At 44.3% G+C, this 25839-nt stretch overlaps 1 protein-coding gene across 1 annotated transcript; it reads left to right on the top strand.

The window, feature by feature from the left end:
* On the top strand, nucleotides 1-24136 carry LAP3 (leucine aminopeptidase 3). The gene is made up of 13 exons (XM_028088413.2): nucleotides 1-136; nucleotides 2459-2574; nucleotides 4092-4146; nucleotides 4602-4707; nucleotides 5797-5956; nucleotides 7315-7479; nucleotides 10490-10648; nucleotides 14191-14315; nucleotides 15565-15653; nucleotides 16620-16722; nucleotides 21143-21222; nucleotides 23002-23111; nucleotides 23576-24136. The coding sequence occupies exons 1-13, from the start codon at nucleotides 35-37 to the stop codon at nucleotides 23763-23765; spliced, it is 1560 nt and encodes a 519-aa protein (XP_027944214.1). The 5' UTR covers nucleotides 1-34; the 3' UTR covers nucleotides 23766-24136.
* Nucleotides 24137-25839: the final 1703 nt, after the last annotated feature.

Raw genomic sequence — 25839 nt, 5'->3', positions numbered from 1 at the left:
CGCCGGAGGGCGGTGCAGGGGCCGAGCCGGGAAGATGTTCTTGCTGCCCCTTCCGGCTGCCGGGCGAGTCGTCGTCCGACGTCTGGGCGTGAAGCGTTTCTGGGCACGGGGTCTCGCCGCCGCAGACATGACGAAGGTGAGAGGCGGTCACGGGAGTCCCGCTCCGGGCGACCGGAGCTTCGGGGCGGGTCGAGAACCCGGCTCAGAAGTGCCCTGTCTTTGCCGAGCTGGGCTTTGGCAGGGGCAGGTGGCTTTGGGCTGCCCATCCCCCGGGCTGTTTGCCGAGCGTGTCCATTCTTCCATCTTTTGCTTGGGGGAGTGCTAGGTCCCGTACTCCGGCCGAGAGAGAGTGATAGCTGTGGCGACCGTGTCGTGAGCTCGCACTCTGTGTCATGTCCCGAGTCCTTGTTTAGTCCGCGCTGTGCCCCTGGAAAGGACATTGCCGGTGGTGTTGCCATCGTAGCTAGGACGGAGCCCGCGTTTGGTGAGGTGCAAAGTCGTCTAAGGTCCCGTTGGCGGCCCATCTCGGGCTCCACTCCCCCCCACCCCCCGCTCCCCGCAATACCCCTAAGTGGAAGGCCAGGACAACAGGTCCTCCGGGACTAAACTAATTGCCGGAAAGAGTTTCTAGAGGAAAAATAGTTTCTCTCTAGGGAAAAGGGCTTTGCACAGGGACCCATATCTTTGTGAAATTAAAAGGAGAGCGTCTTGGAGGAGAAAAGCCTTTTCCATCTAATTGAGCTCAAAAAAATTATGAAGGTCACTATTGGGATGTGGAGGGTCTGGAAAGGGGAATGGTTCAGTGAAAGGAGCACAGGCTTGGGAGTCATGCTTAAGGACCAGAAAAAAATGGCCCTGGCAAGGAGTATTCTAGATAGGGATTGTGTCTGTATCCAGCTGTATCGCAGGTGGCCAAGGGACCAGATACCTTGTCCTGTGTTCTCTCCAGTACTGTGCAACATCGTTCCCAGGTGACAGGTGGGGCCTGTGTCCTCAGTTCCCCACTTGGTTCCACCGAATTCCGGGCAGTGGGCAGTCTTAGGAAAATTAGAATCTGGAAAAGTTACACCAAGGAAGTGTATTTTTTTGATGAGGAAGAGAAAGGACGCTGTTTGCTCCAAGTACCAGTGAGATTTTTGTGGAAAAGATGTAGGATTGTCAGAGAAGGTAATCAGGATTCTTGCTCAGTTCTGTTGCACATGCACTAGTAGGTCAGACCAGGTTTCTGTCTCCTGGTCTGTGGGAAGAATAGTATGTGTTCTTTCCACCTCACAGAGTTGCCCTAAGGCAGAAAACATTTTAAAGTCAAAAATTGCCATGTAAAGACAAATAGTGATTCCCAGGTTGACTTCCTTCTTTCGGTTCTTTGAGGCGTGACAGGATAAGCTTCTAAGTGCTGGGCACAGGGCTCTGCTCTCTGTGAGGATGCCTCTGTGTGAAGATGCATCCTTCTTTCAGCCTAGGAACTGGCCAGAGTGCGGATTTGTATTGGCAACTGCAGCCATTGACTTTACTGTGGTAGCATCACAGAATACCTGAGATTTGCATTTGAAGATTGTAGGGAGGGGAAAACTTCCCTCTACTCTGCTGGGTTCTGTGGCTGGACCTGGGAATTAAATGGATGTATGACAGGTCAACAGGGAAAAGTGTACAAAATTTATTTGCTGTTTTTACATGTACATGGGAATCTTCAAAAGGAGAATGAAGAGACCTGCAAGCCTTGAGGCCTGACAGCTTATATACCTTTTTAAACAGAGAACGAGCAATTGTGGGGATGTGACAAGACAAAGGGAGTTGGGCTGGGGCAGGAAATTGGGTGACAGTGACTGGGAGGTATACTGCGGAAATTAATGGAAGGTAAGGGTTATTTTAGTAGGTTTGTTTGTGTGGATCCATTTTGGTGCTGACTCCCAGTCTCTGGGGATGAGAATGTTTTCTTCTTAGTACAGGGAGAGCACCTTTCTTACAGGAAATTTTTTGCCCTGCTTTTAGGTAGAAAGTGGGATATCAGCCCTTCCTGCACCTCCTGTTTCTCACGTGCTTTTAGCTCAAAATAATATGCCCCAGTGGCATATTTTGGGGTGGCATGTTCTGAATCCTTTTGAGGTCTAACTTGGTTAAAAACGGATTTGTTTTCTTAAACAAAACACCTTTCTGCCCTTCTTTATTTGGAAGCAAAGAAAACCCTTTATGCTGTGAAAGCCCTTTCTTGGGAGGGACCATGAAGACCCAGTACAGGTAGTACTTGCAGTCTTGCTTTGGCAGGAATTTGAAACATTTAGGCAGGATGTGAGTGTAGCTGACTGCCCAGCACCTGCTTCTTTTTTGGCTTTGGCCTTGAGGGGAACACAATTTGCGTGGAATTATTTGCTTCTTCTGGAACGTGGGGAACTCTGAGTCCCCCAGGGGATCTATTCTAATTATACTCATTTTTTTTTTTCTGCTTGTTCTTTCTCAGGGTCTTGTTTTAGGAATCTATACCAAAGACAAAGAAGATGATGTGCCACAGTTTACGAGTGCAGGAGAGAATTTTGATAAATTGGTGTCCGGAAAGTTGAGAGAAATTTTGAACATGTAAGTATTCGCCTGTGGGTTCCAGTTTTTAAAATGCCCTGAAACCGAAAGAGAATTTTTTTCTTATTGTTTATTGTTAGTAGATAAAAATTAAGGGAAGTAAGTTGGCCAGTATCTTCTCAGTGGAAGTGAAAGTATTTGCCCCTGGAATGCACTTTGGTACTTTGCCTTTCAGTAGGGGTGAGTCTACAATTCTAGGAAGTAAGGCCACTTCAAATCAGAAACATATTGTGAGAGACTGACCTAGAAAGATCTGGAAAGTACCACATTTCCTCAGCCCACCCTCATCCTACCCGCCTGCCTTCCCACCAGCCTGTCTGCCTGCTCTAATGTTCCTTCATTTATGGGGGACAGCCTGTCCCTAGACTAGTTCAAAACAGTTTACGGGTGCAGCTCCTTTCTTGGTGTGCTTTGAGTTTCAAAGTCTCAAAGTGAATCACCTAAGGCTATAGTTAGACTACAGATTCTAATTCAGTAAATCTGGGTGGGGCCTGCTATTGGGAGCACTCAGATTAGCTACGATTTAGAGGAGGTACAGAAATATTGGAGTTTCAACTCCTGAGCTGCAGGCCACGTTTGGCAGAAAGAGAAGTGTCAATTTAAAGCCATTGCAAGGGGCGCCTGGGTGGCTCAGTTGGTTAAGCGACTGCCTTCAGCTCAGGTCATGATCCTGGAGTCCTGGGATCAAGTCCCACATCCGGCTCCCTACTCAGCAGGGAGTCTGCCTCTCCCTCTGACCCTCTTCCCTCTTGTGCTCTCTATTTCTCATTCTCTCTCTCAAATAAATAAATGAAATCTTTAAAAAAAAATAAAGCCACCGCAAGTACATATTATTCAGATTATAGATAACCTATTGGAATGTAGTCTAATAATTATAGTAATTGTCGGATACTGGGGTAATAGAATTTGCATCCCTTCTCAATTCCCAGTCCTTCACCAGTAGACTGCCTTCTCCAGGGCCGTGATTAATTCATTAATCCAAAATCCACTGTTTGAGTACAGTACAGCCTGGCCTTCCTGACAGATAACTATCAGCTGCGGCACCAGGGCATCCAGTCCTCTGACTAGAATTATTCTTTGCCACCTGCTTTGTTTGGAAATTGCCTAGTATCCCATCTGTACAAAGCACCCCCCATCCCAACAGCCACCAAGCTGAACGCTGCAGTCAGGTTGGCCATTACGAAAGATGGGAGTTTTGAGGCAGCCTTCATCCCCCTCTGTAGCTCAGCCCCCCTCCATAGCCACACATTACCCATCCAAGGCGTTGCTCTCTGTAGTTGTTTTCAAATAAGTTTGTACTAAATCCAGTGTGGAAGTTTGCTAAATGATTTTTGAGCTAGAATTAGAAGTGCTGCATCTGAAAAATCTGACCTGAGAGAATTCTGTATTTTGATAAGAACATAAATGCAGCAAATTCACACAAGCAGCAGAGTGTTGTAATAACGCAAAAGATACATATATGTCACTTTCCAAAGGAGCAGAGACAACTAGTTTTTAAATATTTCCTCTTCTTTTAGATCTGGACCTCCTCTGAAGGCAGGCAAAACCCGAACCTTTTATGGTCTGCATGAGGTATGAGATGAAGATAAGCTTTATTTGGCAAAGCCTCAGTGGGCCCCTCCTGAGTGCCAAGTAGTGTGGCTGCACAGTCGTGCAGAAAATTTTGTATCTGATTGTGTGTATGCTTTTATCCCTGTGTTAAGCCACAGATATTACTTAAGGTTGTAAAGAGGCAATTAGCTGTTGAGAAGCACTGCATCGCAGTCTGTAGGCTTTCGTTGTTCAGTTTCCATAGTTGTGGCACAGGCTTATGTAGAATTATTTGCAAGATTATCCTCTCTACCTTTTAAACACACAAGTGATACAATATTACCGAGATACAGGGTAAAACAAAACAACTAAATTTCGGGGGAGTTTCCTGTGTGGAGGTGAAGGTAATTGTGTGGGAGCTCATGGACCCTTCCCCACTGAAACGGATGTTTTAAAGACATGACATGGTTGGTTGATCTTGTGTGTGTGCCGAACAGGACTTCCCCAGCGTGGTGGTGGTCGGCCTCGGCAGAAAGGCAGCTGGAGTCGATGACCAGGAAAACTGGCACGAAGGCAAAGAAAACATCAGAGCCGCTGTCGCAGGTGATTCCACTTTTGAAGTTTAAGGTTGATGGAGAGTCTCGAGGATGTACTCTTTAAGATTGTCTCTTTCCCCTCGCTTGGTCCTTGTAACCATCACCACCCCCCACCACGTTCACAGAGAAAACACTCATCTGAGCAAATGCTCGGTTTCCCTTAGACGGTATGCCTGGCCTTACGTGGATACAGAAGGTTAGCTTTTGAAATTTTAGTTTTGATATTTGCATAGCTTGTGTTTGCAGGTTTCATGACCATTAATTGTTCTCTCATGCAGTATTGACCCCAGGGCTCTTTGTTACCAGAAAGTTATGGTGGGTTTTTTTCCTTTTTGTAATACAAACCTGGTGTTGCCTGACTTTTAAATGATGTGGAATCCCCTTACTTGCAGTTAGAGGAAATGGATGCAAAGTGTGGGGTGCTTGGATGGTAGGTGTCTGTCCCCGTTTGCCACGTGCATGGTTTACAAGTTGAGGTAGATGCCACTGAGTCACTTTGGAGCTGAGCAGCAGAATGAGGCCTTTACCACAGAGACTGTGGTTAAAATGTTTTGAGAGACATTGCTGAAGCGGTGATAATTAGCTTGATTGATCTTTGGCCCTGTGGATATCGTCTCTGTTAAATCTACTTTCAGAGTTCATGTTGAGTGATTTGTTCATAACTTTTATTTGAGACTTTTTGCTGACCTGATCTTCATAAAATGCTGTGTTACTAATGGACTTTACTCAGTTCTTTGGATATAATTTCAGTGTCATCATTCCTCTGCCATTTTTAATCTGGCAAGCTCTTGTTGACTGGAAAGCTTTGTCAGGAAATTCTGGTGTTTCGGAAGTTGTACAATAATAGCCACTTCTGAGGCCCCACTCTACCAGGGGCTGGGCCAGCCCTTTTATCTGTGAGTCTGTCCTCCCACTGTCTGTCAGGTGTGGACACATCCTCACTTTGCAGAAGGAGGCTCAGAAAGGTCAAGTGTCAGCTGGGATTTGAATCCCAGACCTCTTGTTTTCTCAGCCCACAATCATGCCTCTGCCTTCCACTATTGGGTTGCCTCTGACTGACTCCCAGTTTTTCTGGTTTTTCTCTGTCCTTTTGAAGCGGGGTGCAGGCAGGTTCAAGACCTGGAAATCTCTTCCGTGGAGGTGGATCCCTGTGGAGATGCGCAGGCAGCTGCGGAAGGAGCGGTGCTCGGTCTCTATGAGTACGATGACCTAAAGCAGAAGAAGAAGGTTGTTGTGTCGGCGAAGCTCCATGGAAGGTGATGGAACAAAACCAAGATTAGGGTTGCATTTCCTGACGTTCAGATAGTCGGGCCTTTGGATGTGAGCTGCCTGCTTCTCAGTATGGGCATGCCACATGGCTTGTCTGGGACCTCCCCCATCACCTCAGCCATTTTACGAGTGTGGTGACTGTCCTCATGTTCTGCTACTGGCTTTTGCCAGGTTTGTATTTCAACCCATGGCTTCCTAGGCCCCTCCATGCTTGCTGGTTACTAGGAAGCCAAACCAAGTTGGCTCTCTGAAGAGCGGGGAATGAGGTGACAGACAGGTCCCAGCAAGTCTTGATACAAGTAATTTCCATTTAGCCAGTATCTGTTGGCACTGTGTCAAATGCCAGGATATACAGATAGAGGGCTTAGGGTCCTTGCCCTCATGGTCTAGTGGGGAGGGTCATTTTTCAGCAGACTTAGAGTACCTACTACATTACAACCCTATCTATCCTGGGTTCTAGGAGATGATGCCTCTGCCATCAGGAATAGACAGAGGTGAGACCTTCAGGAGATGGCGCTGTGAGGACAGTGGGCATCTTGATACAGCCCGGGGGTGGGCAGCTGTGAGGGAGTGGTTTGGGATGAGAGCTCTGGGACCATTCAGCCTGGCTTTGAACCCTGACTCCCCCACTTGCTGGCTGGGCAACCTCAGCGAAGTGACCAAAATCTCTTGTTTCGCTTTCTTCATTTGTTCAGTAGAGCTGTAATCCCAGTGTCATAGGGCTTTTATGGTGATCGAAAGGCACTGTCAAGTGCGTGGCACATGGCAAATCCCCCATCTCTGTGCCACCTGTATTAATTCCTGTTGTGCGTAAGAAGAGCTGAGATCGTGAAACACATGACCATATCTTTTCTTTTAAAGCTGGTCCTTGCCCTTTGGTGCACTTGTGTTCAGAGCCCTGACCCGGGCAAAAAGGAGGCAGAAAGGCCTTCACTTTCACATCAGGACTGTTGCAGTGTGCTTTTTCCACAGCAAGCCCCTGGGGCTGCATCATCCCTGCTGCAGTGAAGGAGGACACAGCGGGCCTTTGGAAAGATGGAAACCTCTTCCGTTGGTTTGTGTGTTAGAGTTAGGGCTTCAAGGACCCATCAGTTCACCCCTTTTTCATGCACATGAAATGTGAAATGCTTCTGTCCTCTTAACTCGGCTCAGCCAGGGCCCTATTTTCTAGCTCTTTGAACCTGCTGCCCTGGGTCAGAGCAGAGAATGATCCAGGTCCCGTGTGTCCATTTTGCACTTGGGGTCTTCCCCTTTTTGTTTTTATAGGGTAAGAGCCCTCCTAGCTGCAGCACAGTCAGTATCTTGAGAGGTTGTGTGACAGTGACCTTGTGCTTTCTTCCACCAGCGGGGACCAGGAGGCCTGGCAGAGGGGCGTCCTCTTTGCTTCTGGGCAGAACTTGGCACGGCACTTGATGGAGACTCCAGCCAATGAGATGACACCAACCAAATTTGCCCAAATCATTGAGAAGAACCTCAGAGGTGCTAGTAGTAAAACAGAGGTCCACATCAGGTAATGCAGGGTCACGTCACCGACTCAGGGTGTTAAGGCAGGAGCCTTGGAGCTCCTAAGAGTCCAACGCCCTCAGTATCCAGAGGAGTCACTCAGGACTGGTAGCCACAGACAAGCTGGGATAAGGGCTCAATTAGGGGTTCTTTTCATGCCTTTGAGTGAGCACCCTGACTTCACACTACATCCTGCGTGTGTGTGTGTGTATGTATACGTGTGTATGTGTGTAACAGCTTTCTTGAAATACAGTTCACATAGCATACAATATAAATATGATGTAAAGTGGGCAGTTTATCGATTTTTACTCTCTTCACAGAGTTGTGCTACCATTACCTCCTTCAATTTTAGAACATTTTCATTACCCCAAAGCGAACTCTGTACCCATTAGCAGGCACTCTTCATTTCAGTCTTCTTGTCGATCCCCTCCCCCGCATTGCAGTCATCAGTTGGTGGGCATTGTGTTGTTTCTACCTTTTGGATACCATGAGTAATGGGGCTGTGAGCGTTAGTGTAGAAGTTTTTGTGTGAACATATGTCTCTCATGTCTCTTGAGTGTGTACCTAGGAGTTGAATTGTTGGATCAAATGGTAACTCTGTTCCATTTGTTGAGGAATTTATATATCATGTTTCCTTTGTGTGAGCTCTATCTTTTCTCTTTTTAAAAAGTAAAGAGTGCAGTTTTCATACATTGGTATGAAATGAGAATCTGTGCCTTGTAGATTCCCAGATTCGGTACAGGAGCTGTTGTTCCCGGGCAGGCCTGAGTGGGCGTCATCAGCAGCTGGGCTGTGGGACGTAAATGCCTGCCCTCTAGTTCCTTTATCCTCCTGCGATCTCCCCATAACCCCTAAAGCAAACCAGGTCGGAGCATTGGGGGATTTAGGATTAAAAAGAATCAACAGATATTTGCTTTACCTAAATCATTCTTTACTTCCAATGTTGTATGTTAAGGGAGCTTGCACTTAAAAGACTTCTTCAGTGCTTAATTTTGACTACAGTTCACATTTCTCAGGAAAATCCCTTTGGTCTAGACGGAGTGAATAAAAATGTGTAATCTATAGAGAACATAGGACTCAGAGCTTGATGACATTTTTGGAATGGCTGGCGTGTATTTAACCTGTGGTCAGCTTTAGTCTCTATAAAGGGGTCTTGGCAAAGGCTCTTCCCTGTTTTCTTTGAGGAGGCACCAGAGCTACTTTGTGTCAGCAAACAGTGGCTGTGTGGTTACACATCCCTGAGGGTGCTCCCTGTGTGTGCCTGCGAATTTGGCGCACAAAGGTCGAGGGGGGGGGGTCTTTGCTCTCAAAGAAGCGAGCAGCTTATAGGCAGGAATAGGCAGGGAAAAGGGGTACACAGAGGATCCTAGGCAAGGAGGCTTCTGGAAGAGCCGGAAAGGCGTGCCAAAGAAAATGGTGCCTGAGCAGAGTCTGGAAGATTGCCATCGCAGTTAGATGGAGAGAGAGTGGGGCGGGGCATTTCAGGTGCAGACTTGAGTGTGCGGTGGCCCCTGGGGAAACTACAAGGGCTTGTGAGCCAGCCAAGGAAAGGTTCAGGCAGCGATGAGGCGGGTCAGGCGGGCAGGGTTTAACCCATTAAACAGACAGCTGCGCCAAACCTGCTCTTGTGTAGATGGCTGTCAGAGAAATACAGGTGGGACTTCCAGAAGGCCAGGGCTTTCATGAAGCATCAAGTACTGAGTTTGTGGTTGAAAATACCCACGTTATACAGCCTTGCTGCTTTTGAAGTGGTGTTTTCATTGTCCTCCCTTCTGTTTTTATGTTCTTTCCCCTCTGAAGTCTGGTGGCCATCTCCCCATGGTGAAACCCGTTTAATGATCTTAACGAATGGATAGGCAAGTGTAGGAGGAGCACTTGGAGTTTTTACTGCTTTGCCTGTTGGAGTGTAGGATTTCTCTCCTGGCCTAGTTAACTGTGGCCAGAATTCAATACAAAGACCTTTGTACCCTCACCTGCCAGGGATAGTGATATGGTATCTCTTTTCTGGTTGGCATTACAGACTGTTCCCATTGGATCACCCCCGGTGATCCTGTGTTTAAGTATTTACTAGTTTTCCCACTTCAAGCAGACATCTCAGACTGCAGTTGAAACCGTGAGAAGTAGTGTGACAATGTTGAAAAGATCAAATTCCAGCAATTCTAAAACAACAAAGAACTGTGATACTTTAGTGCAGTCATTGGAGTGTAACTTCGTTGGAATTTTTGTTTTCTTTGTTTTTATTGGTTGTTTTTTTGGGTCATTTTTAGAAATACAAAAAATAAAGCACTGCACCCTGTAACTGCTTTTAAGCATCCTTTATGGTCTCAGAGCTTTGCTAACTTTATCTTATGTGAAAACTTTAGATATAGATCAGTAGATTAGGGGGAACAAATCAAGCAATAAGTACTTATTGACTCTGTCCTGTTACCTGACATTGTATTATGTATTATGGGTGAATTCCCTTAGTAATTTCTTTTTTTTTTTTTTTTTGGTGGGCAGCAAAGCAAAGTTTATTGAGCGATAGCAAAGTGACAGTACAAAGTTTCCAAAGAGGGAGGGGACCTGAAGGGGTTGTCCTCTCTTAGTAATTCTGTAGCTCATCTTTTGACAGATGTATCACTGACCTCATTTTATTTTTGTTTTTGTTTTTTTTAAGATTTTATTTATTTGAGAGAGAGAGAGGGAGAGAGATAGCGAGAGAGAGAGAGCACAAGCAGTGGGGAGAGGGAGAAGCAGGCTCCCCACTGAGCTGGGAGCCAGACGTGGGGGATCATGACCTGAGCCGAAGGCAGATGCTTAACTGACTGAGCCACCCAGGTGCCCCAACCTCATTTTATAGATGAGGAAACAGGCGTAGAATCAAGTGGCCCAAGAATATACAGAAAGCAAGTAGGATGTGATAATTGAGGCATTAACACGTGTATATGTTTTAAGAGTTTTACACATAAATATTTTCTAAGTTATTTTGAAACAGAGATAACCAAGTATATTGACTATTCTCCTTTTCTGCCCTGTAGACCCAAATCTTGGATTGAGGAACAGGAAATGGGATCATTCCTAAGTGTGGCCAAAGGATCTGACGAGCCTCCAGTCTTCTTGGAAATTCACTACAGAGGCAGCCCCAATGCAAGCGAAGCACCCCTGGTGTTCGTTGGGAAGGGGATTACTTTCGATAGGTACCTCTTTATGTCTCTGTGCTTTGTATTTGGTGAATGCTTTGTATGTACTTGTATTGTTTATGTGAAGTTTGCTTCACAAGCATGGTGTTTGGTCCAATCTTACACATTACTTTAAATGTATTAAGCTGTCATTTATAAAATGCTTACTGTGTGTTAGAGACTCTATTAGGCATCTTACATGTGTTATCCTTGATCTTATTCCTAGGAGTTAGGCACACCTTCTGCAGGTAAGGAAAGCATGGCTTGGAGAGGTGAAGTAATTTACTCAGAGCCCTATAACTCATACATAGGGTCAGAAGTCAAACTCAGGTCTGTCTTTAAAATGACTAAGATCTTTCCACCGTACACTTTTGATTTTCCTGTGTGGATATTAAAGCTCCCTCACGTGGATATTAAAGCTCCCTCATGTGGATAATGGGGATGGAGCTGTTTGGATCATGCCATTGCCCCTTCACTTGATTCCGATTGCTTTCTTTAGCTGACCAGCCTAGTTCCCATTAATCTTATTAAACCATAAGTATTCCTTAGAATTGGGAACTGTCTGGTTATTTCAAGCAAGGAGAAGCTGAGGTGGAGGAGGCGGTATAGGTCCATATTTCCCGTGGGAGGCATTGGCTGCTAATTAAGCATGAGGGTTAAAAAGGATTACTTGTCCAAAAACTAGGGTAGATAAAACACATGAGACTTTTGTTCTGTTTTTTTTTTTTTTTTTTTTTAAGTACAGGACTTCTCAGGGCACAGAATGTAGCATTTTCTAGGCTTCCTTTGGGAGGGAATTTATTTCTCTTGGGACTCATGGTCCATGGAAACTACTTTGGAAAATGGTTGTACAGATCCATAAAATCTGGGTGTCTCCAGTACACATGGGCACCCATTCAGATGCTCTATCTGAAACGTGAATGAGTGCAGCCCTCACAGGAATGGTTCCAGGTGCCATGAGACCCAGCCCGGGCAGCACTGGCTGCCAGTGGGGTCTTCCTGATGTTAGCCTCCTCTTGTCTTCCACCCAGAGGTCCACCTTCTCTGCTTCGAAGCATTGGTCTCCAAACAATCATTCTGGCCCATCACCAAAAGGTTCAAGCTTATATTATTCACAGTATGCATATTGATTTTTAAGTTACATCTGTATGCAGTCGTAGACATAAAACTTAAGTGTCTGTCGTAAAGCACGACAGCAAATAAAAATTAGAGAGTGAAAGTTAGGCTGTTTTTAATTGTCTTGCTAATTGTGATGATTTTATACTGTCTTGGGCTAATATCTTGATGCAGCATTAATGCTCAGTGTGAAGTTTATGGTTAATTTAAATCCATACTTGAATTTGTGCTATGAGAATATTTTAGCAAGGAAGCCTGACCTAGTCTTTGGGTTTAGAGAAAGCTTCTTCAAAGGAGTGACAGGTTTAGCTGAGAGGAATGGTAGGAGGAGTTAGTGCAGGAGGGAGGAGGGCAGGGAGGAGCTGCAAGGTGAGAAGGACGAGGGAAGGCCTGCAGACAGGAGAGCGGCTGAAGCAGAGCGCGGCAGGGAAGGAAGCACACCTCGGCCGGAGACGGCGGGGCAGGGGGGGGGCAGAGCTGGGTGGTTCTGGGCCCGGTTGCCTTTTGGACTTTGCTCTAAGAGTAACAAAGTAACTGAAGGGTTTCTAGCCAGGAGAGTCTGTGTTTTCTTCTCTAAGTGTTACAGTTTTAGCATTTAAAGCTATGATCCATTTTGAATTTTGGTGCATGCTGTGGAAAGCATTGTTTTTTTTTCTTTCCATATGGATGTCTATTTGTTGCAAAGCTGGTTGTTTAAAAGACTATCCTTTTCCATTGAACTGCCGTGCACCGTTGTTAAATCAGTTGGCCATATTATTGTGGGGTCTAACTCTGGCCTTTTTGTCCTTCCCCCCAGGACCTTGCGACCAAGTGTCTAATGAGTACAGCTTTGTCTTGACATGTAGTAGTGAGTCCTCCAGCTTTGCTCTTCTTTTTCAAAATTACTTTAGCCGCATCCTTTGCATTTACATATCAGTTTTAGAATCTGCTTACGATTTTTTACATGCACACAGACACACACACAGTCTACCGGGATGTTTGTTGAGGAGGATATTTTTTATTTTGGTAAAAATGGTAGTTGTGTGAGGAATGAAATGAAGGGGGTAAGACTGGTACAGGGAGACCTGAATTTATAGGAGCCATGGCAGACACCCCAGTGACTTGATGGTGGCCTCACCAGGATGGATGCAGTAGAAAAGAAATGGGTGGATTTGAGAGAGATCTAAAAGGTGAGTGGCGATAACTGCTGCTCTTTGATTGGTGGTTACTTTGAACTGTAGTCCTATGCATGGAGAGTGAGAAAGATGTGAGTAGACAGAATGACCTCATGTACTGGTGTGTTCCCCACCCCCCACCCCACCCCAAGGGGTTCTCTCTGGACTTGTTGAACCAAGAGTGTGCTTCTTTTCTTATTCTGAGCCAGTGGATCATCTTTAATTCTAGGTGTAATTGACAGCCATCTAATTATCAGGTGCTTCTCAGGCGAGTGAGAATTAGGACTTAATCTCTAAGGAAAGCAGACCTCTGTGCAGGGAATAGACTCCGGAGTCTCCAGGGCAGGTCAGCAGAGGATCTCAGTGAGAACTCACAGTCAGAGCCCCGGCCCCAAGCTCAGGCTGGGAAGCAAGTGGTTTCTGGACTGTTGTAGACTGGAAGCAGGAAAGTCACTAGGTAGTTATAGAAGCCTATTCAGGGGAAGTAGTTTGGGTTTTTGCTAACTGAAATCCTTCTTAGCTCTCATGTTTGAGCGCTGTCTTTAAGGCTTTGGGTGAACTTTCGTTCTTTTTTTTAAAGAGGTTATTTGTGAGAGAGTGTTAGAGCATGAACAGGGGGCGGGGAGTGGGAGAGGGAGAAGGAGGCTCCCCGTTGAGCAGGAAGCCTGATGTGGGGCTCGATCCCAGGACCCTGAGATCATGACCTGAGCCGAAGGCAGACGCTTAGCGGACTGAGCCACCCAGGCGCCCTGGGTGAGCATCTTTCTTGTGCCTCTTCCAGATTCAGTTTGTATTTTGCCATCAGGATGAATCACCCCTTAGGGGTGTCGGAGGGAATTGTTGTCTCCCTGTCCCGTGGCTTGAGAGAGATCCTGCCAGTCTTCTGAGCTTGCTGGCTTTCCTTCCTTAACAGTTTGTGACCCTCAGGTTCAATAAGTTGATAAATTCATAAAATTTGCTGAAAAGACAAATCTATTTGGATGTCAGGAGTTAATGAGCAAATACAGAGATGGGATTTGAGCAGCACAGATTGTGTGATATAGTAATGTTTCCACTGACCCCGCTTACATTTCATCCAAAAAGAAATAAAATGAGCTAAAACACCATTTATATTTTTATAAAGTTTGCAATATCATCTTTTAAAATGTTGAAATCATTCAGATTCTCAGTTCAGAAATATGAATTTTCTTTGCCAGGTAGATAGTGCCTCCGTTTATATATTCTTTCTTAAGAAAGTGATTTGGGTCCTCTTTGTTGCCGCTGATGGTGCACTCTCCTTTTCTCCCACAGTGGTGGCATCTCCATCAAACCCTCTGCAAATATGGACCTCATGAGGGGCGACATGGGAGGAGCTGCCACGATCTGTTCAGCCATCGTGTCTGCTGCCAAGCTGAACCTGCCCATTAACCTCGTAGGTGAGGGGGCAAAGGGGGGTGTCCTGGAGACTTCTGGAATCCAGTCAGACGACAGACCAGACAGCAGACATGGTTTCCTCCAACCTGAAAAGATCAAGAAATGGTTTTCATCAAGCAGAAGCTGTTTAGCTAAGTGTTGTCTTGTCTGAACTGATTGAGTTAAATGTGTTTTGCAGTCACGGGCCGTACTGGAATTGATTTTTTTGTACTTCTGCAAAAAGCATTTAGCAGTCAGGGGCACATAATGTCAAGTTTGTGATTTACTCCAGTGAAAAATGCTCAGTAGTCAAGATGGAAGGGCACTGCAGACACATTTAGTGATTGTCTCATAGGGGTTGTGGCTGATTACGTGGCAGCATATACAGAGAATGCTTGAGACAGAAGTGTTCAGTCCACAGCAGCTCTCTGTGGAGTCCAGATGCCACACCCAAGGCTGGGAGTTTGCCATGTTTCAGAGGAGTGTGGGGGTGGGGGAGGTTTCGGTTAATGACTTCCCCGGTGTCACATCCATTGTGGTACACCAAGGGAAGGTGTACTTGGACTCTGGGTCTGTCTCAGGCGCCCTCCCCCGTCCCCGCCAACATCCTAGCCGTGTTTTGTCGAACTTTCGAAAGTAAGTTGCAGACATGACATGTCACTCCCAAATGCTTCAGCATGTGTCTCTCTCCTAAAAACAAGGACATCCTGTGTAATGACCATACCATTGTCATTCACAGGGATTGATACAGTCACCTAATTCAGACTTCCCACTAGTCTACAAAAATGTTCATTTTGTATATAGACACACACACACACACACACACACACACACACACACACACACACACACATTTACTTGTTTTTGTTTTTGAAACCTAAGAGCCAGTTAAGGATCCCACATTGCATGTGGTTGCCACGTCTAATATTTTTTAATCCAGAACCTTTTTCCTGCCCTTTTTTTTCCTTCATGACACTGGCAGTTTTGAAGCGTTCAGGCCTGTCTTGTGATAGTCCATAATTTGGACTTATTTGGTTGTTTCTTCATGATAGAATCGGGTTAGACTACTTGGTTGGAACACTACCTGAGTGATTGCACTTCCTGTGGCTGGCACACACGATGTCAGTTGGGTCCTTGGTGATTCTAAATTTGATCACTTGGTTAAGGTGGTGTCTGGCATACTTCTGATGGCCCACCAGTGGCCTTGGTCCTTTGGGTGGTGAGTGTGGACTCAGCACATTCCATGTTCCTTTATATGTGCTTTTCCAATAGGTTTGGCCCCTCTTTGTGAAAATATGCCCAGTGGTAAGGCCAACAAGCCTGGGGATGTCGTCAAAGCCAAGAATGGGAAGACCATACAGGTGTGTGAATGCCAAACGTAGCCCTGCCCATTCTGGTGATCCAAGAGGTGGAAGCTCCAGTGACCACATAAGCACACCTTGAACGGAAGCAGAGCATGGGCTCCATTTAGGGAAGGGCAGTGTCTTCATTGCAAGTAGCTTTTCATACAAAGTCAAAAGTATTTATGGAAATTTTAGAAGTATTTTCCCTATCTTACTGTTCCTCCTGTAAGCCATACACACACAAATTACCACAAATCTACAGCAAACCCTGCAGAGCATGGCAAAGCAGGAAAAGCCTGAGCTGTTTTCTAGACATAGACATGTGCCATGATTAACTTCTTCCGTTTTGGACTTCAGGTGGGACACACCGTCCTGAGTCGTGGACTCTGCACTCCTGGGGATGTGGCTGGCAGGGTCCTCTGCTGGGGCACCTGTATGCATGCACACACCGCCCATAATGCCTGGCCGCTATTTAAAAGGAGGGACTCTTGATTTCAGCTCAGGTCTTGATCTCAGGGTCGTGAGTTTAAGCCCCACGTTGGGCTCCACGCTGGGGGTGGAGCCTCCTTTAAAAAAACTTTATAAAGTTGCTGAAGTTGCAAGAGTTCTCCTGTCTGGAGAGCCAGACTGCTACCTTGCTGTAATCTTCCGAAACTCTTTAGCTTCTTTGTTTTCAGAAATCTTGAAATTTTCCTTTTTCCTGTCAGATACTTATTGGTACAATGGGCCAGATACTTTCTATTTGTTTCTGCTTCCAAAGTCGTTAGCATTTGGTCATCAGCTCTGGTACAGGGATTATTAAATTATATTTGCTCTTCAGATTAAATACATTCCTATTCTAATTGAAGCATAAGTATGTTTGTGGTACTCTGACAGATGTCATACTAGCTTTTCTCACTTTTAAGTTGAACAGTGTTGTATCTTGTTTTGCTATTCTTGACTTGTGTTATCTTACCCTAACTTTTTTGACCCTTCTCTTTGCAGGTTGATAACACCGATGCTGAGGGGAGGCTCATATTGGCTGATGCACTTTGTTATGCGCACACCTTTAACCCAAAGGTCATCCTCAACGCCGCCACCCTAACAGGTCAACCAGCGTGCTTTTCCTGTCTTTGTTTGAAGAAAGCCATATTTGTTGACGTAGGGCGGTGTGCATGTTAACTTGAGGCATGAGTTTGCTGAAAGTTGGCTTGCTCCGCTTGCATTCAAATATGTTTCACCAGGGGAATTGTTCTGCAGCTGTAAACTGTTCTAAACATTAGGTTTCTTGTTTTAAAACATTCCAGGCTGTAACTCTAAAAAGAGAAATCACAAGCGGGTTATATCAGCCCATCCAGAGTCACTTCTGCACATGACACTAAGATGTTTTATGGTATGATTGCTGTTCGGTACAGATCTGAAAATATTAGCAACAGATCCCCAAATCAGGAGCTGTTTGTATTAGTCAACGTATCTGATGCTGGCTGAGTTTTCTGAACTTTTTGTACTTGGTGTTACAAAGTAACAAAAACATTGAGGTGGGTGGGAAGGTCGTCATTTAACAGTCATTTAACAGTCGGGGTGGGGTGAGGTGTGCGGCCGCGGCATGAGCTTCAAGCCAACTCACTCTCTCCTACTGGGCCACTTATAGTCCTTCAGCCTTGGGCAAGTTATCTGGCCCCCCTGGGACATCAGTACTTGGGAGGCGTGTGTTACCCTCACAGAGTGGTGGAGTTTGGGAGGGGTTTGTAGGAAGCCTTTTTAACTCAGCCCCTGCATGTGGCAGACATTGGCTGAAGGAAGGCTAGAAGCCCACTGAGTCTGTGGAGTCACGAACTCATTCCCGGAGGGATCACAACAGGTATTGCTTTGCTGCAAGAAGCAGACATTAGTAGTCTTTGATCCAACAGTTCTCTTTCCAGGGATTCATTCTGTTTCTGTCTTTTGCCTCTTTTAAGATTAAAATTTAGATAGTTTTTTATCCTTTGGTTTTAATTCCTCCTCTGCTCATGTGAGCCTTTACTTTAGCAGAAATCAGTTCATGTTTTCCCCTTTATGTGGCTCTTAACAATAGTGCATAGATTTGCTAGGTGTTTGAGGGGCAGTGGTGAGGTGGGTGGTAATACACCCTTTCTGTAAATAAGGAATCATAGCCCCCTTCCCTTTTTTTTCCTAGTCTGAGGGTGGGAAAGTTAGCCCCAGATAACTAAGAGCAAGCTGATGGGTGAGCCTTCCACTGCCCACGTGTTGGCCTGGCTGAAGTTTCCCACACACTCACCGAGCCCCTTCTGAGTTCTAGTCGCTGTGATCAAAGGGAAGAATAAGAAACACTTTCCAGCCCCATGTTCACGGTGGGAGGAAGTACACAGTCTTTAGAGATGGAGGACCTGATTTTAAAACTTGTCCTGCATCTTAATAGCATGGGACTTCGGACAAGGCCAAAGAAACCTCATCTGTAAAAAGGGTATAATAGCATCTCACTGAGGGGGGTTTCTGTGCGGATGAAATGAGATGATCCAGGTTGATGTCCCTGGCCTGGCAGACACTAAACCAATGTTACTGTCCTTGAAAAGGCAGGCCTGTACCAGACTATAGGAGCCGTGGCGTGTTCAGGGGATGGCCATTCAGTTGTGCTGCCTGTTCTCATTTTCCTCATGCACGGTTGTGATTTAGGATGGAACAAGAGTGGTGACTTCAGCACCTTCCTTGGAGTTTTGATGTTTCTATGAAACTGTGACAATTCGGGTACCTTGATCAGTTAGTACCTTTGGCTCCAAATGGGCCTCGGAAAAGAATACGGAAAGTAGGCCTCTGCTATTGGTAATTCTGAAATTGGTGATGGTAGCAGTCCTGTCTTCATATGTAGAAAATAAAGCATTTTCTAAAGAATGTAATGGAATCAGCTTTAGAGCCTTGATCTCAGTTGGGATCATATTAAATATTTACATCTGTCATTTCTTACTGCTTTAGTAGAGGTTATCACAGTCTTAACTTTTGAGGATCAGGCATCTTGCTGAGAACTGCTGCTTGAGCTGGGATCTGAAGGAGGAAGCATCACTGGGTGGAGGAGGGAAGGAAGATCATCCCAGTAGAGGGATGTGTGGGGGTAACGGCAAATGGAACTGGGAAGAGCACGGTGCAGCTGGGGTGGGCGCACGAGGCCAACATTCTGGGAGGCACCAGACCCCAGCTTGGCCTTGATGTGTTACTGGGGTTTGTCCTGAGGCAAGTGCAGCAGGAAGCTATGGGGACAATAAGATCATGTTTGTGCCGTGAAAGGGTCCGTGCTGGCCGTGTGCAGAATGCCTTGGAGAAGGACCCAAGGTGACGGGCAGGCCAGCTAGGCAGGTGAGCAGTGTGCTTGTTGACTCTTGTAGATGCCTGAGTTTGTGTATTACGGATGCATGTTAGGGTATCTGCAGATGGCTTCAAAATAATCTGTTGCGCAGGGGTTATAGATGAAACAGGTTTGCCCATGAGTTGGTAATTGTTGATGCTGGTTAACAGCTATCTGTGCATTTATTATACTATTCTCTTCATATGTATTTGGAAATTCCTAGAAGTTTATGTTGTTGTTGCTGTTTTTTAAGACAATTATTACCACAGTCCAGTTTGTGGATGACGATGGTAGCAGTAGTGGTAGGGAGAAGTGGATAGGCTTGAGAGAGAACTGGGAGGTAGAGAGTAACAAAACCTGAAGGAACAGATGACCAAACAGACCTGAGTTGCCCAAATGTCATGCAGAATCACAGGGTTTTACAAATGGGTCACTACTTTTTGTTTTAAATTGTCAACGGTTTGCCATCCCTTATGATTAACCAACTGTTAATTTCCTTGTGATGTTTTGGGGAAAATGTACAATCCAGAGCCCTCATGACACAGAGGAATGGATTTTTAAAGTGCTACTCCCTTCTCTGGAGAGTCCACGTAATCATGGCGTGTGTGTGTGTGTGTGTGTGTGTGTGGCCGGGGGGTTAACCAAGATTAACAAAATGAAATGATGGCTCTGAGCTGTATTGCTTAAGTCAGAGATGTGTGCAAATATTAACCCACAAACATGCAAGTATAGGGGATCCACTCATTGGGTGTCCTATAACCAATAATCCCAACTGCAAAGAAATGGATGTGGGAAGTTTTGTTTATTGTAAAAAAAAAAAAAAAAAAGTCTACAAAACAGTGTATAGAATTGTATTTTCAAGTATCCATTTTCCTTGGGGGAGATGCTAAAAGCAGTCCATGAAAAGCCACCATGCAAAGCCACAGTTAAAGATTAAGGAGCAACCTGGACACACCTTGTATTACAGGGAGCAAGTACCACCTTGTGAAAATTAAAATTTCCCTCGTCTTCTGTGGTGTCTCCTCTGATGTTCCAGGAGTGTCCTAGTACTGAATGATGGTGGGGTTTGCTTTTCCCTTTGCATAAATACTGAGCTCCTGTGTGCCAGGCAGTGTGCTAGGCCCTAAGCACATACTTAGGAATCAAACATGATCCCTGCCCCAGAGCTTGCAGCCAGGGCCAGGGAAGTAACAAATGAAACTGCTGGGAGCTGGTACCAGAACCAGAGAAGGTGGCGCTAAGCTGCAGCATCCTAATGGAGGTAGGTGCTCAGGAATGTGTGCCCGCAAAGAATTTGGAAATCTGGATTTTAACTTGATTTTTAAAGATACATTAACGTAGGGGCGCCTCAGTGACTCATTCGGTTAAGCGTCTACCTTTGGCTCAGGTCATGATCCCAGGGTCCTGGGATCAAGTCCCGCATCGGGCTCCCTGCTCAGTGGGGAGCCTGCTTCTCCCTCTCCCTCTACCCCTCCCTCCTGCTTGTGCTCTGTCTCATGCTCTCTCTCTCTCTCAAATAAATAAAATCTTTAAAAAATACATATAAATGTAAAAAGAGAAGTCAACCAATGGATGCACCTTTGTTGGAGAAGGAAATGTAGATGAAACAAATATGTATGATACAATAATACTTTCTTCCGAAAAAAAGAAAAAGGGGCAGAGAATCTTAATAGCAGATACTTACAGATGTGATTAAAAATATTGAGGACTTAGAGATGCCTAAATGTCCCATAGAAAGTAAATTATGAGACCTCTACCCAATGGACTTTTAAAATCATTAAAACTACTTTCTAACATTTGTTTCTAAAAGAGGAATAAATGTTTAAAGCATAAGAGGAAGAACACATACTTGGACATGAACAGTATGGTCTTAATTATGTTTTTTAAAAATTAGAAAAAACCTGGAAAGAAATATTAAAAACAGATAATGGTTAATGCTGAGGATGAGATTACTGGTGATACTTGGCATTGGTTCCTTTTTTACATTTTCCTTAATAATTGAAGTTGAATTCTAGTTGAGAAAGTAGGAAGATATTAAATATGTACAGTAAGGATTTTCAAAGCTGCTCTAGTTTTGAAAATGAAGCAGATATTAAAATCAAATTACAGGCTGAAGTCTTAGTTTGAGCAGCAGAGAAACCCATCATGCCTGGAGAGACCGAACGCTGACCTGAGGGCTTGTGTCTTGCAGGTGCCATGGACATAGCCTTGGGGTCCGGTGCCACTGGGGTCTTTACCAATTCATCCTGGCTGTGGAACAAACTATTTGAGGTAGGAATAATAGAGACTAAAATGATAGATGATTAAATTATTCTAGCTAGAATATCTTTTACTGTTTTATTACCCCTATGTTAAAGTGATTTTTATGTCATAGATTTGCCTTTGAATTGTGAAAATACAGTATACTCTATTCAGTGTGCTTTGGGTTCTCTATAAATGTTCCAAAATGATAGCTATGATACCACATTTCTCCTCTTCTCCTGTGGTCTCAGAATGATGTGAAAGTGACTCACAAACCACGGCCATCGCGCAGACTCCCTGAGGTAGAAAAGGTTATGAGAACAGCTTTGTCAAGGCAGGATGACCTTTAGTGAATGCTTGTTGCGAGTAAGTAGGGCTTGTCCTGATCCGTTCGTGGGCGGGGATGAGGACGTCCTCTGACTGCCGTGCCTCGTGCACAGCTGTTCACAGCCAGCCTGCCTCTTCCGCACAACCGGCTCCTGTCACCCCTCCCCCCATGCCTTCACCCACCCAGCCTTACGTAGCCTGGCTGGAGGCAGCCTGCAAGTCCAGCCTCTTGGTGACAGCCCACTCCTTGCTGCTGTGATCATCTCTCTGGTTCCCGTCTTCACTGACTTCTGTTTCAGCCTCCTTTGCCAGTTTTTTCCTTCGTCTGCCCCTTTGGTGGATGTTCAGTCCTAGACCATTCTCCTCCTTTCCCCCCCATCTTCACATGGAAGCCCAGTGGCTTCAGCCAGCACCTCTCCGCTGCTTGCCCCCGTCTCTCTCCTGAGCTCCAGACCGCTCCCTCTGGTACCTCCCTCTTTCAACAAGTAATGAATAGGAGCCTACTATGTGCCAGTGGGGGACAAATCCAAAATGTCCTTGAATACATACTTGATGTTGGTTTACGGTCCTAAATTTACCCTTCCTCCCTAACCCTTCTGACATTCAGCTCAGTTGTCTCTGTGCAGGCTGGGCAGGCAGACTCTCCTCTGGCCTGTCATGCACTCAGTGTCCCTCTTTATTAAGCACCTACAGTGCTGTTTTGATTTTTTTCAGTTTAAGCTTTTTAAAAAAAAATCAAAGTTCTGTGTGCGTAAACATTTAAATGCCAGTCAGCAGTCTACAGTAGTCTACAGTCTTGTTTTCCCAGAGGCAGCTACTTTTCAACCCTGGGGCTGATTCAGCTGCTGTTTACTCATGTCTCCAAATAACAGCTTCTGTTGCTGCTTCCTGACTTTTCACTTTTGGGGCTTCTTTCTGACCACAGTGTATTAAAACAGTCTGTGTATCTGTTTTTCCTACCAGCCTCAGGGCCTTCTGATGGCTCAGATGTTAAATTTCTTTATAGCCCCAACACCTGGTGGTGCTCTGTCAAGATTCAGTAAGTGATGAATGTGAATGAGTGTGTATATGATTATGTTAATGAATAAGATCACCTTGTCTTGGACTCTGGTCTTCAGTGGTGCAGTTTCAGGCATGTATTCCTTAGCACACTGAGGTGACAAGCATCACAAAGGCTGTTTCCCCATAATCAGTCCCATAGTCAATGTACTGCTGGATACCAGCATATTGTAAATTGAGATCCATAAGAATTGATGATTTTAGCAAATGCCCTACAAATTTGTGGGATGTTTTATAACATTCCTGATTTCTTTTATAATTCTTAAGTAAACCTTTTCATTAACTGAAATGATTCTGGACCTGGTTGAGTAGTTTCCTCTTTTAGAGTAACGGGTCAGAACAGTTCTCTTTCTTTCCATCATTGAATACATCAGTGTCTTACTTCTTGCAGTCTTCCAACTATTGTACCTGTTTCTTCTTTAGGCCAGCATTGAAACGGGGGATCGTGTCTGGAGGATGCCTCTCTTTGAACATTATACAAAACAAGTTTTAGATTGCCAACTTGCTGATGTTAATAATATTGGAAAATATAGGTATGTAAAAGGAGCTATAAAAGTACATTTTTACAGTCATTGGTTACCAAAATGACTTTAAATTTTATGCCCTTTCACAGAAGTGTAGCCAATTTCCTTTTGATACAGTGCTCATAAGTACTAATTTCGAACATCTTTAATTTTCAAGGTATTTTACATCTGGTGCTCAAAATTTTGCTTGTTTTCACAGCTGAGTCATTTTAAAAATATCGTAAGGGAAAGAGATGAAAAACAGGTGAATTCATTACCATGGGGAAGAGGAATCTAGAATTTATCCTTTATTGCTTAAAGCTATGTCTGAAAATAAATATTCCAAAAGTGGTTTTTGGGTTACGTTTTAATGTCATAAACTTGACTTTTGCTCTCTGGTCATAGAAGCTACTTAGCAAGAATAGAGGATCTTAATGAAATGTTCATTGCACATTTACATGGGGTTAAAAAATGATTTTTGTCTTTCTCTTCAGGTCTGCAGGAGCATGTACAGCTGCAGCGTTCCTGAAAGAATTTGTGACTCATCCTAAGTGGGCACATTTAGATATAGCAGGTGTGATGACCAACAAAGATGAGGTTCCATATCTGCGGAAGGGCATGACTGGGAGGCCCACAAGGACCCTGATAGAGTTCTTGATTCAGTTCAGTCAAAACAATGCTTAGTTCAGATCCTCTAAAATTCTTTCATTCTGTCTTAAATGGGCAGTTGAACCTCAAAATATTTTTGAATGAATGGATGAAAATATTTCAAAGGAAACAAAGGGTGGTATTTAAAAATGTAGAACAAAAGAAAATTTGATTGCCTTGAGTTGTTCATTTTATGTAGAGATTTATAAAGGTAAAGCTAATCTCTTGCTTGGCAGAGATTTTTAAGATATTCTATAAATGATCAAATGTTTAAAAACTACCTAGTTAATTTTCAGAGTATATGTTTTTAATTGAGGAGCAAAGTTGTCTTTTAGAGTTGTGATGCGAGGAATAAATTAAAGGTTACTATGCAATTGGCAGAAATAATAAACCAACTTTTTGTGCTTTCTGGTGTGGCTCTGGTATTTTCTATTACTGTACACTTAGTAACAGCATAACTTGTCTCTTTTGGCTGTGTTAACGTGAACTAAGTAAGATGGTACAGTATTTTCTCAATGTTAATAATCACTTTAGGGCACTCAGTGATGAGTTTATCAGTTGTTGAGGTAGGTGCTATTATCCCCATGTTAACAGATGAGGAAAATAGGCACCAGAGAGAGGGTTAAGAACATGTCAACAATGTCACCAAGCTACTAAGTGGGAGAGCAGAGATTTAAACAGGAGGGAGCCTGCCTCCAGAGCTGGCTTCTTAATTGTTACACTGTAATGCTTTCTGTCAGTTCAGTGACTTGAGTGGATGTGGAATATATTTGAGTTAATGAACAAGACCAATAAAAGAGACTGTTCACGGGTGAAGTATTTGCTTACCACCTGGAACTACAACCAATCAACAAAATTCTACTTACGCAGATTTAGGACAAAGCTCTCCTCTTTTTTTCTTTTGTATCTAGGTAAACAAATTACCCATGAATTGGATCTATCTATACTTTTTTTCTTTTTTTAGGACTGAACATTTGACAAGAAACTTGTTTATTGGAGTTATTTTTAATATTTTATTTTTTAAAGGTTTATTTATTTTACACTTGATCTTAGCCAAAAGGCCGAGAAGCGATAAAAGGTTTATTTATTTTAGAGAGAGAGTGTGCAGGGGGCAGGGGCAGAGGGACGGAGAGAGAATCTCAATCTCAAGCAGACTCCCCGCTGAGCATGGAGCCCGATGCAGGGCTCAATCTCACAACCCTGATATCATGACCTGAGACGAAATCAAGAATTGCTCGCCTAACCGACTAAGCTACCCAGGCACCCCTATTTTTAATATTTTAAAAATTTGACATATAAGAGGATGTTATGTATCTCAAATGGTTTATAGGGAGGGAATGGATATGGGCATGCATATTTGTGTTATTTGTTAGAATTAAAGAAAATCAGGCAGGAATAGTGAGTAAACAGGTTCCTCTGGGTATCCATGTCCAGAAGCTCCTTTGTCAGGGAAGATGGAAAGGTGGAACCACTGGCTTGTGAAGGGAAACTGGAATTAGATTTCTTCTCAGTGACTCAGAAGGCGAAGCAGGGATTTGATAGAAAGCTTTCTATCAAACACTTTTTATAAACAGAGGGACAACAGAACTCCTGTGTTTACCAGAGTGTGGGATCCAAAAGGCATGACTTAGGCCTGGATTCATGTGCTTATCTAATCTGACTGAGATGAAATTTAGTTGTCATTGCAGGTACATTTGGCTGCCAGGTATTACACAAACCCTTGATTGATCTCAACCATGCTCAGAGGCAGGGGGTATTACCCATATCTATCGTGAGGACCAAGCATGGCTATGGCAAGCACTAAATCCAAAACAGTAGTGGTTCAGAATACAATAGTGTTAAGAGGTAGCTGAAGTAGAGAAACCAAAACTGAAGCAGCCCCATTGGGGTCATCAGAAATCCAGGCTGGGGAATGTATATCACCACCCAGCCTCAAGGCTCTCTTGCAGTCCCAGATGGCCACTGGGGTTGAAGACTACATGAGGGTGAAAAGCATTAGTCTTCTATTTTTGCAAACAAGTCAAGTGATTCCAATTCTTCTGACTTTTTTTTTTTTGGTTTTATAAAAGATAAATATTAAAATATTGATGCTAACTGGCTTATTTTTAAA

The sequence above is a fragment of the Eumetopias jubatus genome, unplaced genomic scaffold (genome assembly GCF_037043125.1).
Source record: "Eumetopias jubatus isolate StellerSeaLion01/CBP00866 unplaced genomic scaffold, mEumJub1_p1.0 scaffold_2, whole genome shotgun sequence".
NCBI classification, from domain to species: Eukaryota; Metazoa; Chordata; class Mammalia; order Carnivora; family Otariidae; genus Eumetopias; species Eumetopias jubatus.
Note: the sequence above shows the minus strand (reverse complement) of the source record. Positions and strands in the feature narration are given on the sequence as shown.

Coding starts and splice junctions, on each gene's coding strand:
- LAP3 (XM_028088413.2), top strand. CDS start 35: ATGTTCTTGCTGCCCCTTCCGGCTGCCGGGCGAGTCGTCGTCCGACGT. Junction 5,957..7,314: donor TCGGCGAAGCTCCATGGAAG/GTGATGGAACAA, acceptor TTCTTCCACCAG/CGGGGACCAGGAGGCCTGGC. Junction 7,480..10,489: donor AAAACAGAGGTCCACATCAG/GTAATGCAGGGT, acceptor TCTGCCCTGTAG/ACCCAAATCTTGGATTGAGG.